The 17,566-nt window shown below is 38.5% G+C and overlaps 2 protein-coding genes across 2 annotated transcripts; both read left to right on the top strand.

Annotated features, from left to right (window-relative positions):
* The first annotated feature begins 5,747 nt into the window (after positions 1-5,747).
* Positions 5,748-9,404, top strand: LOC114519408 (putative ankyrin repeat protein RF_0381). Its single transcript, XM_028539534.1, has 3 exons — positions 5,748-5,948; positions 6,267-7,121; positions 7,388-9,404. The coding sequence occupies exons 1-3, from the start codon at positions 5,748-5,750 to the stop codon at positions 8,237-8,239; spliced, it is 1,908 nt and encodes a 635-aa protein (XP_028395335.1). The 3' UTR covers positions 8,240-9,404.
* A 1,634-nt stretch (positions 9,405-11,038) lies between these two features.
* LOC114519407 (2-5A-dependent ribonuclease-like) lies at positions 11,039-14,590 on the top strand. Its single transcript, XM_028539533.1, has 4 exons — positions 11,039-11,150; positions 11,253-11,351; positions 11,451-11,971; positions 13,379-14,590. Exons 1-4 carry the CDS (start codon positions 11,039-11,041, stop codon positions 14,222-14,224), a joined length of 1,578 nt encoding a protein of 525 aa, XP_028395334.1. The 3' UTR covers positions 14,225-14,590.
* Positions 14,591-17,566: the final 2,976 nt, after the last annotated feature.

Below are 17,566 nucleotides of genomic sequence, written 5' to 3'. Positions count from 1 at the left end.
GATTTTTACCACATAGAAGTTTCAAATTCAAAATCATCTCTCTTAGCGCTAATCCAGCATGCGGGACACCGCGTTAATGTCACCTCTCCAGGCTCTTCTCCCAAAGAGTTAACCCCCCAGGCAACTGCCCCCTCAGGTAACGCCAGAGCCATGTCACACCAAACGACGGGTCGTGATATTTTCCCAGAACCGCTTAGTCTATCAACGACGTGTAAACTAATCAGGTCGCGTCTTGAGTCATTTTCACAGGATAAGCTTCACGTACAAACTACAGGTGCGCCAGTCCCTATGCCAGCGGTTTAATCCGCTTCACATAATTACCTACTTCATGTTTACATAATCGTCCTTGTTGTTGTTACGTTAATAAAGCACTGCTTTATAATCGCTTCTCCTGGTAAACCCGGACTTTACTTACTATATTGGCGGTGGTATTTTGAGTTAGTGTCTTAGAACGATTCATATTTTATAATCTTTTGGCTGTTACACTCAAGCTAGAGTACGGTAATACCGAACCATTAAGAGTCAGGACAAACCAGCTTATAGCATATATTATACATGCAGGAATGGTTCTCATGTCCGAAATTTCCCTGAATATTCTAAATAAACACAGACATCTATGTCACAAGCTGCGTTTACACTTGAGGCCTGGCCTGGATCAGGTCTAGGTGATATGTGTCACGTTCACACTGTCATCCTTGTTGATGATATCGGATAGCGAACATACTGATTGACAAAATACTTGGAAAAACCCAAAACACGCCGAAGAGTGGTAATACTAGTATGTAACCTATACAAATCATACTATTAAGTTCAAAATTTGTCAGGGTTAGGTAAAGCTTGTTCACATCACCAAAATCTTGCCCCAGGTCAGGTCCTGGCCACCTTCTGCTGTTGGCCTGGATTTTGTGGCCTAGACCAGGTCCAGGCCGGATAAACAACGTTCACATGTAGGTCAAAGTACGTAGTGTAAACGCGGCTATAGGCATGAATTATGGGATTACCACATTAATAACATTTGTCTTAAATTTAGACATTACCTTGTTCTTTCGAGAATATTTTCATTTCTTTTTGAGCAAGCTTTCAACGTTGGATTAGGATCTCGACTTCATGACGATGTAACCATTATCTCCTTTCTATAACGAAATTAAAGAGAAAATTGATGTGAATCTGAGAGCGATTTTGTTTCAAAGCAGGAATGTATTGTTTAAGATTTTGATTGTTTGAGGGTCGTCTATTGCAGAGGCTCTGAAGTAGCTGCATTATTTTTGTATGTGTTCATTTTTGTGAAAGCAAACTTCTGAAGATAAATATTGCCAGATTTTCACTCCAAAAAGCCTGAGAACTAATTTCGTTTATCGTTTGCAATACGGGGGAATTCCGTTCTCGGCAGGTCATTTTCAACATCACAGCTTGATTTTGATCAAAGATTAGGTTTGATTTGCCGAAAACGAAGATGACAAAATTTCTCAAATTATTCGTTTAATTCATTTCGTATTATTGATGACAAAATTATTCGTTTCATTCTCGACGCTCTTTATTATGATGTAGAACATAAACCATTGAACTGATTGAAGGTGGGTAAGTAGATTATAATCACAGTAATTTGCTTCAGCACTGCAGAAATCAGAAGCGACTAGAAATTATGTTATGGTTGAGTCGCATATTTGTGCAATGTATTGTGTGTCACATTATTAAATTCCCAAACTAACTACAAGAATTCTATATCAGTGAGTTAAGAAGTATTCATGTCAACCTTAGAGGGGTTACCTCAAATGGGGGTATTTTGGTGAGGTAAAGGATCACACCATTACATTTTGGTGGAACCAATTCACTTGTGATGTATGGAATGTAGTCTGTTATTGATAAAGCATTTCATTGGTTTTATTTGATTCCCTGCCCATATATACATTGCAAGTCAACAAACTATAAAACATCCATCAGAAGTGAATTGGATCCGACGAGATTGGATGGTGTGAACAGAGCTTTAAAGTTCCAGCATTGCAGGGAATTATAAATAACAATATATTTCATTTAATGCTGGGTTCAGTAATCGGGCTGTAGTAAAATACAAAAGAACTGGTCTGACCGTTTTTAACGTGCAAAGAAAAACGGTCTTTAAAGACCCAAACCTTGCTAGAAACGATTGTAAAAAGTGAGTCTTGTGGTCAGGACGAAAATCTATTCGTCGTGTTTCTGAAAATTTAATTTCGTTCTAAGCCAATGAAAGTGTTTGTTTAGATTTTTCCTCTTGACGAATAAAAATGCTGAAATACGACTGACAATTTTAGGGAGAATATTGCCGTCTTCTCATGCATTTGTACATAGCCGTCGTTAGAAGCTTAAATAGCGTGTTGATTGATAAATCTATGACTTTGTTTAGATACAGTTAAGTAATCGCTGATCAAAGAAATCAGTCATGCATAGGACGAATGAATATACACCTTCTACTTGCATTATTATTATCATTTATAGACCTGGAGCGAGGGGAATTCGACGAAATATTACCCCCAAGGGAAGATATATCCCGAGGGCTTCGCCCGAGGGATATATCTTTCCGAGGGGGTAGTATTTCGTCGAATTCCCCAAGCGGAAGGTCTATAAATTATATATTATATCGAAACAACGTGTGGGTGAAATGGCTTCTTTTGCCTCCATTTTGAAATTGTTGACAACCTCGAGTCCGACGAGTCGTGTGCGAGGCATCCACGCCTGGTACACGCAAACTCGAATACCCCGCTGCAGCGGGGTATTCGACTTTTATAGCATAATGTGAAAAAATTGGATGGAACTCCATGATTAATTTACTGATCACGTGGTACAAATCGAGCTTTCTGATTGGATGATTTACAGTTGAGATATAATATTTATAATTGCACTATTTATTTTTCACTTCCATGCAGTGGTGCTTCTTTGCTAAGCTAAGCCACTGATCTATGAAAATGCCTGTAGTGTGTCGTCTGAGCAATCAGCCACAAGTAACGTTTAGCTCAACTGTTAGATCTCGTGTGCTTCAGCTATAAAGCCTCTTTCCAAGCGGATAGTAAAATTTTGCTGAAAGTCGAACAACGACTAATCTCAACAAAACTCACGAGGTTTAACCACTGTTCATGTTGTTCACCTTTGAAACAATAGAACAATGAAATTCTTAACCGCTCAGGGGCTCCCACGAAAAGAAACTCATTTTTACATTCTTAACGTTTGTAATAGAAATTTCCATGGAGCACGAAGCAAGTGGAAGTACAAGTGTCTGCGAATATGGTTCGAAACATCTTCAATATTGTGGTGCTGACATAAGTTGCAAAGATGAGTTGGGCAAAACTGCTTTACATCATGCTGTTGATGTTGGTGAAACAGACATTGTCAAATATTTTCTTGAACAATGTGGCGCTCATGTAAATGACAAGGATAAAAGAGGGTGGACAGTGCTGCACTACGCTGTTATTGAAGGTTCGCTTGAAATAGTGAAATATCTTGTTGAACATGGAGCTGATGTAAATGGCAAAGATATATACCGATGGACAGTGATTCACGATGCTGTTAGTAAAGGTACGCTAGAAATGGTAAAATGCCTCGTTGAACATGGCGCTGATGTAAATGGAAAGGATATTTATGGACGGACAGTGCTGCACGCTGCTGTTAGTGAAAATACGCTAGAAATGGTAAAATATCTGGTTGAACATGGCGCTGATGTAAACGGAGAAGATTTTTTTGGAAGGACAGTGCTTCACGCTGCTGTTAGTGAAAATACGCTAGAAATGGTAAAATATCTTGTTGAACATGGCGCAGTTGTAAACGGCAAGGATACCTACTGGCGGACAGCTCTGCACGCTGCTATTGAAAAAGGTATGCTAGAAATGGTGAAATATCTTGTTGAACATGGCGCTGATGTAAATGGAAAGGACATTTATGAACAGACAGTGCTGCACGCTGCTGTTAGTGAAAGTACACTAGAAATGGTAAAATATCTTGTTGAACATGGCGCTGATATAAATGGCGAGGATGCTAACGGGTTGACTGTGCTGCACTCCGCTGTTAGTAAAGGTATATTAGAAATTGTAAAATATCTTGTTGAGCATGGCGCTGATGTAAATGGCGAGGATGCTAACGGGTTGACTGTGCTGCACTCTGCTGTTAGTAAAGGTATATTAGAAATTGTAAAATATCTTGTTGAACATGGCGCTGATGTAAATGAAGAGGATATTTATGAACGGACAGTGCTGCAGGCTGCTGTTGGTGAAAGTACGCTAGAAATGGTAAAATATCTTGTTGAACATGGCGCTGATGTAAATGGAAAGGTAATTTATGGACGGACAGTGCTGCATGCTGCTGTTAGTGAAAGTACGCTAGAAATGGTAAAATATCTTGTTGAACATGGCGCTAATGTAAATGGAGAGGTAATTTATGAACGGACAGTGCTGCAGGCTGCTGTTAACGAAATTACGCTAGAAATGGTAAAATATCTTGTTGAACATGGCGCTGATGTAAATGGCAAGGATGCTAACGGGTTGACTGTGCTGCACTCCGCTGTTAGTAAAGGTATATTAGAAATTATAAAATATCTTGTTGAACATGGCGCTGATGTAAATGGAAAGGACTTTCATGAACGGACAGTGCTGCACGCTGCTGTTAGTGAAAGTACGCTAGAAATGGTAAAATATCTTGTTGAACATGGCGCAGATGTAAATGGAAAGGATTTTGATGAACAGACAGTGCTGCACGCTGCTGTTAGCGAAAGTACGCTAGAAATGGTAAAATATCTTGTTGAACATGGCGGAGTTGTAAATGGCAAGGATACCTACTGGCGGACAGCTCTGCACGCTGCTATTGAAAAAGGTATGCTAGAAATGGTGAAATATCTTGTTGAACATGGCGCTGATGTAAATGGAAAGGACATTTATGAACGGACAGTGCTGCACGCTGCTGTTAGTGAAAGTACGCTAGAAATGGTAAAATATCTTGTTGAACATGGCGCTGATGTAAATGGCGAGGATGCTAACGGGTTGACTGTGCTGCACTCCGCTGTTAGTAAAGGTATATTAGAAATTATAAAATATCTTGTTGAACATGGCGCTGATGTAAATGGAAAGGGCATTTATGAAGGGACAGTGCTGCACGCTGCTGTTAGTGAAAGTACGCTAGAAATGGTAAAATATCTTGTTGAACATGGCGCTGACGTAAACGGAGAAGATTTTTTTGGACGGACAGTGCTTCACGCTGCTCTTAGTGAAAATACGCTAGAAATGGTAAAATATCTTGTTGAACATGGCGCAGATGTAAATGGAAAGGATTTTGATGAACGGACAGTGCTGCACGCTGCTGTTAGTGAAAGTACGCTAGAAATGGTAAAATATCTTGTTGAACATGGCGCTAATATAAATGGGGAAAAGGAGAGGGGGGGTATTTATGAACGGACAGTGCTGCACGCTGCTGTTAGCGAAAGTACGCTAGAAATGGTAAAATATCTTGTTGAACATGGCGCTAATATAAATGGAGAGGGTATTTATGAACGGACAGTGCTGCACGCTGCTGTTAGCGAAAGTACGCTAGAAATGGTAAAATATCTTGTTGAACATGGCGCTGATGTAAATGGAAAGGATTTTCATGAACGGACAGTGCTGCACGCTGCTGTTAGTGAAAGTACGCTAGAAATGGTAAAATATCTTGTTGAACATGGCGCTGATGTAAATGGAGAGGATATTTATGGACCGACATTGCTGCAGACTGCTGTTAGTGAAAATACGCTAGAAATGGTAAAATATCTTGTTGAACATGGCGCTAATATAAATGGAGAGGGTATTTATGGACGGACAGTGCTGCACGCTGCTGTTAGTGGAAGTACGCTAGAAATGGTAAAATATCTGGTTGAACATGGCGCTAATATAAATGGAGAGGGTATTTGTGGATGGACAGTGCTGCACGCTGCTGTTAGTGAAAGTACGCTAGAAATGGTAAAATATCTGGTTGAACATGGCGCTGATGTAAATGGAAAGGGTATTTATGAACAGACAGTGCTGCACGCTGCTGTTAGTGAAAGTACGCTAGAAATGGTAAAATATCTTGTTGAACATGGCGCTGATGTAAATGGAAAGGATATTTATGGACCGACATTGCTGCAGACTGCTGTTAGTGAAAATACGCTAGAAATGGTAAAATATCTTGTTGAACATGGCGCTGATGTAAATGGAGAGGGTATTTATGGACGGACAGTGCTGCACGCTGCTGTTAGTGAAAGTACGCTAGAAATGGTAAAATATCTGGTTGAACATGGCGCTGATGTAAATGGAAAGGATTTTCATGAACGGACAGTGCTGCACGCTGCTGTTAGCGAAAGTACGCTAGAAATGGTAAAATATCTAGTTGAACATGGCGCTAATATAAATGGAGAGTGTATTTATGAACGGACAGTGCTGCACGCTGCTGTTAGAGAAAGTACGCTAGAAATGGTAAAATATCTTGTTGAGCATGGCGCTGATGTAAATCGCAAGGATTCTAACGGGTTGACTGTGCTGCACGCTGCTGTTAGCGAAAGTACGCTAGAAATGGTAAAATATCTTGTTGAACATAGCGCTGATGTAAATGGAGAGGGTATTTATGAACGGACAGTGCTGCAGGCTGCTTTTAGTGAAAGTAGGCTAGAAATGGTAAAATATCTCGCTGAACATGGCGCTGATGTAAATGGAGAGGATATTTATGGACGGACAGTGCTGCAGGCTGCTGTTAGTGAAAGTACGCTAGAAATGGTAAAATATCTTGTTGAACATGGCGCTGATGTAAATGGCAAAACTTCTCACGGGCGAACAGTCTTGCAAACTGCTGTCAGTGTCGGTGCATTGGAAATTGTCAAGTATTTAGTTGAACAAGGTGCTGTTATAACTCTTGGCACTAAGATCCTGAAGATGGCTGTTCTGAAGAATTCAGTTGCTTTGGTCAAACTTTTGTTGGAAAAGAACATCGCTGTGTGGAGAGCTGGAACATTTCTTGTTGAAGGAAAGCAAATGAGTCTTCTTGAATGGAGTATTCACCTTGGTCAAGATGAAATTACAACTATCCTCAAAAGGTCCGTAAATCATCGTGAGAAGATTCAGATGTTGAAAACAATGAATTGCAACCAGTTAGAAGAGGTAAATATTTTTTAAACATATATGAATTTGTTTCAGTAAGTTTAGGCAGTAGCCAAGGTTAATATAGGAAGTTTATACGATCCACGACGTGGTAGCACGACAACGCGCATTTGGATTCGTCCCGGTTTAACCAGGCTCGTGAGATGTGTGAAAACTGTTACAGATTTATTGCCTTAATTTATTTAAACACTCGAATGTTTTTTCTTGCTTCTTTCTTCTCACCACAGAAAATCTATTGTTTTTTAATTATAATTTTCTCCCCATAGGTTGAAACACCAATGCAGGCTTTTGTCGCAAAGAATGAATTCAAAATTGGCGGTGGTGGTTTTTCTTGTGTCTATGTCGGTCTCGTGAAGGATGGAAGTGAAGTTGCTGTCAAGAGAATTTTGTTACAAAGTGAAGATACAACAGTCGAGAACGAAAAGGAAATCATGAGTCTTATTGAAGCAAACAATTCTCCATTCATAGTGAACTATCGACATTTTCACCGTGACGATGACTTCATGTATCTTATTGTTGATCTTTGCGAAGAAAACTTGAGGGAACTTGTTCAAGCATGCAGTATTGAACATCTACAAGAGCATGGTCCACGAATGATTAGGGAAATTCTATCAGGACTTGAATTTCTTCATGGTAAAGGAATATTACACAGAGATCTAAAACCATCAAACGTCCTGGTTGATATCGAAGGTCGCATGAAATTGGCAGATTTTGGAATAAGCCGCGTTCTAAATGACGATGACACGACAGTTGAAACATTTGCTAAAGGTACTCCTGGATGGATGCCACCGGAAGTAATTGAAGCAATAGACAAAGGGGAAAAGGGTCCTTTTAAAAGGAAATCAGATGTTCAGGTCGCGGGTATGATTGCTTTCTTCATCTTAACTAAAGGTGAACATCCTTTTGGATCAAAGATAAATTGGATGCAAAATATTTTGGAGGGAAACTCTGTCAATTTGGAGAAACTTGGTGACAGCGAAGCTCGTAGGTTTGTGTCGTGGCTGATTAATCACCAGATTAATGATAGACCTTACGCTCACGAAGCATTGGGGGATTCTTTCTTCATAGATCCAATGGGATCGTTACAGTTTTTGATAGACTTTCACAAGAAAGGTTAATTCGTCTTATCGTTGGTAAACGTCGGATCGTACGTCAAGATAAATTATCTGCGAAGTTTGTTTGAATTGATGGATCCTTCCAAGCCCAAGTTTGTCCAGGCGGATTATCAATCTCTACGATGAATCAGGTTATTTTTACAACTTTAAAACTTTTACAACTCGGTTCCTGCCGTAGACCTATAGTTAGTTCTTATAAACTGGATAGCAATGAGATACACGTATAAAGTCTTTTAGACACAATTACTAGATTTATGACTTTTTAAAATTTTTTATCTGTATAATTATTCTGATAATCAAAACTCGGGGCTTATATAAAAAGCCTTCATAACCATAAGACCCCGTTTACACTAGAACGAAAGTTTCCGGATTCATCACGAAAGCGGAATGTTTTAGTACCGGATTCATGTTGCTGTTTACACACGCAGCAACGAATCCGATAGAAAATGTACTCGGTTTTAAGCCGTATCCGGAAACTTTGAATCCGTAAAAGTTTGTGGAAACTTCGTATCCAGAAACATTTGAATCCGGAAAATTTTCTTGTGTAAACGCTTTGCACGACGAATCCGAAGAAATTCAAACGTGACGACCAAACAATTCTCCAAGAACAAGTAATGTGAGTGTAAACGGACAAATCCGCATAGAGACAACTAAAGTGTAGTGTAAACACCTGACGAATCCGATACATGTGTGTAACAATGAATCCGGAAAAATTTACAAATCCGGAAACTTTCGTTCTAGTGTAAACGGGGTCTAAGTCTCTGAATAATCTCTAGCCTTACAAAAATTCGACAGAACTAGTTGAACTATATATGCCACGTTAGAGCAACGCAGGTTCTGACGCCGCCCAAACTCGTCTTTTGCAGGACAAACTATATCTATTTATATACAAACCAGCAATAGCGTAAAGAAGGGAGAAGGGGTGGTACTCACCCTGGGACACGGGCAAGGCTCAGGGTTGGTCCAGGCCGGATAAACAACGTTCACATCTAAGTCAAAGTACGTGGTGTAAACGCGGCTATAGACATAAATTATAGGATTACCACATTAATAACGTTTGTCTTAAATTTAGACATTACCTTGTTCTTTCGAGAATATTTTCATTTTTTTTGGATAAAGCTTTCAGCGTTGGATTAGGGTCTTGACTTCACGACGGTGTAACCATTATCTCCTTTCTATAACGAAATTAAAGAGAAAATTGATGTGAATATCTGAGAGCCATTTTGTTTCAAAGCAAGAATGTATTGTTTGGGATTTTGATTGTTTGAGGGTTGTCTATTGCAGAAGCTCTGAAGTAGCTGCATATTTTTTGTATGTGTTCATTTTTGTAAAACCAAACTTCTGAAGATAAATATTGCCAGATTTTCACTTCAAAAAGCCTGAGAACTAGTTTCGTTTATCGCTTGCAATGCGGGGGAAATCCGTTCTCGGCAGGTCGTCTTCAACATCACAGCATGAGGTTGTTTGAATAACAAAGACCACTGTCGACAACACCTGATTTTGATCAAAGATTAGGTTTGATTCGCCGAAAACGAAGATGACAAAATTTTGATCCAAATTAATCGTTTCAATCTCGAAGCTGTATCGACGCTCTTTATTATGATGTAGAACATAAACCATTGAACTGATTGAAGGTGGGTAAGTAGATTATAATCACAGTAATTTGCTTCAGAACTGCAGAAATCAGAGGCGACTAGAAATTATGTTATGGTCGAGTCGCATATCTGTGCAATGCATTGTGTGTCACATTATTAAATTGCCAAACTAACTACAAGAATTCTACATCAGTGAGTTAAGAAGTGTTCATGTCAACCTCAGAGGGGTTACCTCAAATGGGGGTATTTCGTTGAGGTAAAGGTTCACACGATTCTATTTTGGTAGAACCAATTCACTTGTGATGTATGGAATGTAGTCTGTTACTGATAAAGCAGTACATTGGTTTTATTTGATTCCCTGCCCATATATACATTGCAAGTCAACAAACTATAAAACATCCATCAGAAGTGAATTGGATCCGACGAGATTGGATCGTGTGAACAGACGCTCAAAGTTCCAGCATTGCAGGAAATTAGAGTCCTATTGTCAGGGGCGAACTATTCGTCGTGTCTGAAACTTTGATTCCGTTCTAAGCCAATGAACGCGTCTCGATTTTTCCCCTCGACGAATAAAAATGGGGAAATACGAGCAATCTCGGGGAAACACATTGTCGTCTTCTCATGTATTTGTACAGAGCAGTCGTTATAGAAGGCCTAAATAAGGTTTTGATTCATAAGTCAACGTTTACATACTGTTAAACATCGCTTTCCAAAGAAGCCAGTCGGGCATAAGAAGAATTAGACGTCAAGCAACGCGCAACACAATTCATTTGCAATTTTCATTTTTGGGCTGCATTCCTTTAATTGTATTGCACTTTTTATTTTTTACTTCCAGTGGTGCTTCCCCGTTCACTTCTTCAGCTTAGCCACTGATCTATGTTAAAGCCTGTAGTGTGCCTATTTAAGTTCGCCCTGCGTACAAGCCTAAAATATTTAATAAATATATTTTGTCACCAAGTTCGCGTCAGAAACATTTTCATTTTAAAGCTGATAGCTCATAAAAACTAAATGAAATTTTGCTGCGTATGTCATTTTTTTAACAAAATGGTCTTAAATTCTGCGTAAAATTTCGTTGAAACCGTGACTAATCGCAACGATACTCACTGGGCTTGTTTTTCACTTTAGAAACGATAAAAAAAATTCTCAACGGCGCAAGAACCCATTTTTACATTCTTAGCGAGACAATGAAATAACTTATCAGAGTCCAATGCAGTCTTCATCATTAGCAATTGTGAAGTTTTTGGTTAAATATTGCGGTGCTGACTTAAGTTGTAAAGATGAGTCGGGCAAAACTGCTTTACATCATGCTGTTGATGTTGGTGAGACAGACATTGTCAAATATTTTGTTGAACAATGTAGTGCTGATGTAAATGACAAGGATAAAATAGGGTGGACAACGCTGAACTACGCTGTTATTAAAGGTAGCCCGGAAATATTGAAATATCTTGTTGAACATGGCGCTGATACAAATGGCAAGGATATTCGCGGATGGACAGTGCTCCACAATGCTGTTAAAAACGGTACGCTAGAAATGGTGAAATATCTAGTTGAACATGGCGCTGATGTAAATTGCAAGAATATTCGCGGGTGGACAGTGCTGCACTATGCTGTTATTAAAGGTAAGCTAGAAATGGTGAAATATCTTGTTGAACACGGTGCTGATGTAAATGGAAAGAATACTGACGAGTGGTCAGTGCTGCAAGCTGCTGCTAGTAACGGTACGCTAGAAATGGTGAAATATCTTTTTGAACATGGCGCTGATGTAAATGACAAGGATAAACAAGGGAGGACAGTCTTGCATGCTGCTGTTAATGCTGGCGGGTTAGAAATTGTCAAGTATTTAGTTGACCGGGGTGCGGACATAACTCTGAAAAGTGAAATCAGTGTTCATACTCTTGGCATTGACATAATGAAGATGGCTGTTGAGAAAAATTCAGTTGCTTTGGTCAATCTTTTGTTGGAAAAGAACATTGCTGTGTGGAGAGCTGGAACATTTCTTGTTGAAGGAAGACAAATAAGTCTTCTTGAATTGAGTATTCACCTTGGTCATGATGAAATTATAACAATTCTCAAAAGATCCGTAAAACATCGTGAGAAGATTCAGATGTTGAAAACACTAGATTGCAACCAGTTAAAAGAGGTAATGCTTCAAACATACTTGATAATTCGAAATATGTCTGTCTGCAGGGGCGTAAGAACCCGGGGGTGGAGGGCACAGGGACACGTGCGACCCCAAAATTTTTCAAGGGATCAAAAATGGCCCTTTTATGATGAAAAACGCCTTTTTGGAGAAGCTAATGCGGCTGAAAATAATATTTTAAAATCGAAGGTGGCCTTTTTGTTTCATAGGTATGCCCACTAACACATGACCAAATCTTTTTGTAGAGCATACAGTGGTGATCAAAAGTCTGAGTTTGGTCGATATTTTTTCTTATATTACGATAATTTAAATAAATGATATCTTGTGAGTTGGAGATTGGATATGTTGATCTGAGCTTGCGTATTTTATGATAGTAATGCCTCCCATGGATTTCTCGTTAATTCTCATGGTACTTAAGTTGAAAAGAGATGCGTATTCTTTTTGTTGACCAAAGATGGCAAAGAGAGGGCCAACAATAATGGGATGTCTCGAAAAATTTATAGAAATTGAGATGAGGTTATATGAGTCGAACGAAAAGTTGGAAAAGTTTTGAGAGTCCAGTTCGTATTCAATTAAATGAAAATCCGCAAGACCAAGGGCTACTCCTGCAAAGGAAAATGAAAAGAAAGTAGAAGAAAAACCAGTGGACCGTCCTTAATCAATGGTGGAATAGAGTTGAACTAGTAGGATATAACACAAATTGGAAATGTTCTCATATTTTGTTTCACCTTTTTTACGTTTCAAAACAGCTTTGACTTTTGTTGGATAGAGTGAACCAGTTTTGTTAGCATTACTGGTTCAATTCCATTCCACCATTGATTAAGAAAAGGCCATGGACTGCTTTCGTAAGGGCATTGGTTTTCCTTCTTCTTTCTTTCCATTTTCCCTTGTAGGAATAGCCCTTGGTCTCGCAGATTTTCATTAAATTGAATACGAACCTGATTCACAAAACGTCTCCAACTTCTCGTTCGACTCATATAACCTCATCTCAATTTCTCTAAATTTTTCGAGACATCCCATCATTGTTGGCCCTCTATTTGCTATCTTTGGTCCACAAAAAGAATAATACGCATCTCTTTTTCAACTTAAATACCATGAGAATTAACGAGAAATCTATGGGAGGCATTACTATAATAAAATACGAAGGTTGAGATCAACATATCCAATCTCCAACTCACAAGATATCATGCAAAATATCAACATATCATGCAAAAGACAACATGCCGGCCATTCTGTGAGGTTGTCTTGGATTAGGGTGTCAATGGTAACAACTTCGTATGAAAAACGCCTTAGTAACTGAGATTTGACTCTTTGCCTTCACTGATTACAATGCTCAAATCTTGCTCTTTTTGCTCCTAACTTTTCACATAAGACAATTTCACGTAATTTGTGCTTTTTTGTCCATAGACTGAAACACCGATGCCGGCTTTTATCGCAAAGAATCAATTCAAAATTGGTGCTGGTGGTTTTTCTTGTGTCTATGTTGGTCTCATGAAGAATGGAAGTGAAGTCGCTGTTAAGAGAATTTTGGTACAAAGTGAGGATAAAACAGTTGAAAACGAAAAGAAAATCATGAATCTCATTGAAACAAACTCTCCATTTATAGTGAAATATCGACATTTTCACCGTGACGATACCTTCATATATCTTATTGTTGATCTTTGCGAAGAAACTTTGAGGGAACTTGTTCAAGCATGCAGTATTGAACATCTACAAGAGCAAGGTCCACGAATGATTTGGGAAATTCTATCAGGACTTGAATTTCTTTATGGTAAAGGAATATTGCACAGAGATCTAAAACCATCAAACGTCCTGGTTGATATCGAAGGCCGCATGAAATTGGCAGATTTTGGAATAAGCCGCGTTCTAAAAGACGATGAAACGACAGTTGAAACAGATGCAAAAGGTACTTTGGGATGGATGCCACCGGAAGTAATTAAGGCAATAGTTAAAAAAGGAAAGGGTCGTTTTAAAAAGAAATCAGATGTCCATGTCGCGGGTATGATTGCTTTTTACGTGTTAACCAAAGGTGAACACCCTTTTGGATCTACATTAGATCGAATGAAAAATATTTTAGAAGATAATCCTGTCAATTTGGAGAAACTTGGTGACCCCGAAGCTCGTAGGTTTGTGTCGTGGCTGATTAGTCACAAGATTGATGATAGACCTTATGCTCAGGAAGCATTGGGGGATTCCTTATTTAGCAACACCACAGCGAGCAAGTATAGACAACCAAGCACGACGTTTGTTTGAAATGACGAATCCTTTCTAGTCCAAGTTTGTCCTTGAAGGAAAAATTTCTAACGAGTGCGACAGAACTAGTTGTATAACAAGTAGTATCAGGTGACATTATAAAGCAAAACTGAACGCTGCGTTAATTTGTATTTCGTAGACGGTCGGTGGCAACTTTGATAATCGCTAGCATCAGACGTCGCCGTTTAAAATAAATCGCGAGACTTTCGTCAAAAATCGATAACATGTTGAATACTGTTGTTTAAGGTATTTTGATAATTTGCGAGCTTGTTTTATCCAGGTGATTCTCGATCCTATGTCAATAAGGGTAACAATAGTAATAGTTTAGCAGAATGTGCTGTAGTTCTTATCTATAAATTGAAATTAGCCCCCGTTGGGCATTCTATATTTTTTACACTTAAAATATTTTTGGTATAAAGACCTTTTTACACAACGTGTTGTTAGTTCAGGTAGAATATAAATATTACAGCCTTGATTTATTAATAAATACGATTTTCATAGAAAAAGTGCCGTTTTCATAGAAAAAACCTATTATCTACAAACGCGAACAGCATAGAGAAGGCAGGGGGGAGGTGAAAATCACCCTGGTGCACGAGGCTAAAGATATGGTACAACTTAATGATTTTAAAATGCTGTTTGTTAAAAGTTTTTAATCTGAAACAATTTCTCGCTAAACTCAGGTTGGGGGCACCACGTCAGTGCGCCCCCTCCTCCCAAAGAGGTATACCCGAGGTCACACCGAACGGGTCGTAATATTGTCCCAGCACCGCTGTCGACGATCATGCGAACTAAAAAGATCGTATCTTTAGTCACTTCCATAAGACAAACACCACGTACAAACTACAGGTGGTATTTTGAGTCAATTTCTCAGAACAATTCATATTGTATATTCATTGAGCTTTTTTCCTCAGAAGGGGTAAATACCGAACTAGACAGAGTCAGTACAAACCAGCCTAGCATAGCAAGGTCTTTGCTTTACAGAAATAATTATCTCGTGTCTGAAATTTTCGTGGATATTCTAAACACGTTGTGATCTTTATGTCATAGATACTGGATATCATTGAAATATCTTGCACTTAAAAACTATTGTACGACGTACATTAGCAGTGCCAGAGAGAGACATGCAGAAGCAAACCAGCCTAGCATAGCAAGATCTATACTATAAAGGAGTGGTTCTTATGTCCAAAATTCCTGAAGACATTCTATCCATGCAGTCACTTAAGTCATAAACATATTTCTGACATATTTGGCGCTTATTAAAAAGTTGGTTAGTTCTACCGGCCTCACGACGTAAAGTATCGCTTGCAATGCAGACAAAGAAGAAGAAAGAAAATCCAAACATCACCTTGTTCTTTCGTGAAAATTTTCAACTCTTTTGGATCAAGCTTTCAATATTGGATTAAGTCTCGACCTCATGGTGATGTAATCATTATCTCGTTTCTATAACAAGGAAATTAAAGAGAGAATGTATGTGAATATCCGAGAGCCATTTTGTTTCAAAACAAGAATATATTGTTTGGGATTTTGAATGTTTGGAGTGCCGTTTATTGTGCAGACTCCGAGGCAGCTGACATGTTTTTTCTATTTTTTAAGTTCGTGTTTAGAAATATCTTACAATATTGAACAAGAAAGTAAGATTGAAATTATGTGCGTCGTTTGAAAAAAATCAAATACTTCCGCTGCACAATCAAAATCATATGTGACGCCTCGGTTGAAATTCATGTAGAATGGTTTCAGGATGGCACTTTTAGAGGCGTATAAATATTCTGACACAGCACAGGATATTGCTCACATTACGGACTGTACCAAACCTTTGAACTACATTCATTCTAACTGAAAGAGGTAGGTCACAGATATTAGAAAACTGTTTGTGACGATCTTCAGAAAGAGACGGTTAATATTAATTATAATAATATTTTAATAATATATACGATACACACAGTCATCAAACCTTAAACTTAACATGAATAGTGTCAAAAACGCATTGCTACAAAGTCATATCTTGCAATGATTGTTGCAAGATTTGTCATTCTTTGTATTCGTGTCAAAAATGTGAATGTGCATGCAAACTTATGAACGTTGAAGATCAATATTGCCAGATTTTCACTCGAAAAAGCCTGAGAACTAGTTTCGTTTATCGTTTGCAATGCGTGGGAAATCCGTTCTCTGCAGGTCATCTTCAACATCACAGCATGAGGTTGCTTGATAACAAAGACCACTGTCGACAACACCTGATTTTGATCAAAGATTAGGTTTGATTCGCCGAAAACGAAGATGACAAAATTTTGATCTAAATTAATCGTTTCATTCTCAAAGCTGTATCGACGCTCTTTATTATGATGTAGAACATAAACCATTGAACTGATTGAAGGTGGGTAAGTAGATTATAATCACAGTAATTTGCTTCAGCACTGCAGAAATCAGAAGCGACTAGAAATCATGTTATGGTTGAGTCTCATATTTGTGCAATGCATTGTGTGTCACATTATTAAATTGCCAAACTAACTACAAGAATTCTACATCAGTGAGTTAAGAAGTGTTCATGTCAACCTCAGAGGCATATTTTGGATTTGAAATGGGAGTATTTTGAAGTGAAGGTTCACACGATTCCATTTTGTTAGATCCAATTCACTTGTGATGTATGGAAACTAGTCTGTGATTGATAAAGCAGTACATTGGTTTTATTTGATTCCATGTCCATATATACATTGCAAGTCAACAAACTATAAAACATCCATCAGAAATGAATTGGATCCGACGAGATTGGATCGTGTGAACAGAGCTTTAAAGTTCCAGCATTGCAGGAAATTACAAATAACAAAATATTTCATTTAATGCTGGGGTCAGTAATCGCGGACTGTAGTAAAATACAAAAGAACTGGTCTGACCGTATTTGACGTACAAAGAAAAACAGTAATTAAAGACCCAAACCTTGCTAGAAATTAAGGTGAAAACTGAAAATTCAGACCTGTAGTCAGGGACGAAAATCTATTCGTGTTGTGTCTGACACTTTGATTTCGTTCTAAGTCGTTGAACGCGTTTGCTCGGATTTTATCTCTTATGAAATGAAAAAAAATGGTGAAATACGACCAATCGTGGGTAGAGAATTTTGCCGTCTTCTCGTGCACTTGTACAGAACCGTCGTTTGAAGGCTTAAATAAGGTGTTGATTCATAAATCAATGTTTACATACTGTTAAACATCGCTTTCCAAAGAAATCACTCGGGCATAAGAAGAATTAGACGTCAAGCAACGCGCAATAATAGAATTCATGATCATTTGCAATTTTCGGCTGTCTTTAATTCTACTCCATGCACTACTTACCACTGGGCTGGTTGTTTGT

The sequence above is a fragment of the Dendronephthya gigantea genome, unplaced genomic scaffold (assembly GCF_004324835.1).
Source record: "Dendronephthya gigantea isolate DGI-Jeju-01 unplaced genomic scaffold, DenGig_1.0 000013F, whole genome shotgun sequence".
Classification (NCBI taxonomy): domain Eukaryota; kingdom Metazoa; phylum Cnidaria; class Anthozoa; order Malacalcyonacea; family Nephtheidae; genus Dendronephthya; species Dendronephthya gigantea.
This window is presented reverse-complemented; position numbering and strand designations above follow the sequence as displayed.

Excerpts from the sequence above, each read along its gene's own strand:
- LOC114519408 (XM_028539534.1), top strand. The coding sequence starts at position 5,748 with ATGGTAAAATATCTTGTTGAACATGGCGCTAATATAAATGGAGAGGGT. Across the intron at positions 5,949-6,266 it reads GTGAAAGTACGCTAGAAATG|GGCGCTGATGTAAATGGAAA; the intron begins GTAAAATATCTG and ends CTGGTTGAACAT. Across the intron at positions 7,122-7,387 it reads ATTGCAACCAGTTAGAAGAG|GTTGAAACACCAATGCAGGC; the intron begins GTAAATATTTTT and ends TTCTCCCCATAG.
- LOC114519407 (XM_028539533.1), top strand. The coding sequence starts at position 11,039 with ATGCAGTCTTCATCATTAGCAATTGTGAAGTTTTTGGTTAAATATTGC. Across the intron at positions 11,151-11,252 it reads ACATCATGCTGTTGATGTTG|GTAGCCCGGAAATATTGAAA; the intron begins GTGAGACAGACA and ends CTGTTATTAAAG. Across the intron at positions 11,352-11,450 it reads CCACAATGCTGTTAAAAACG|GTAAGCTAGAAATGGTGAAA; the intron begins GTACGCTAGAAA and ends CTGTTATTAAAG.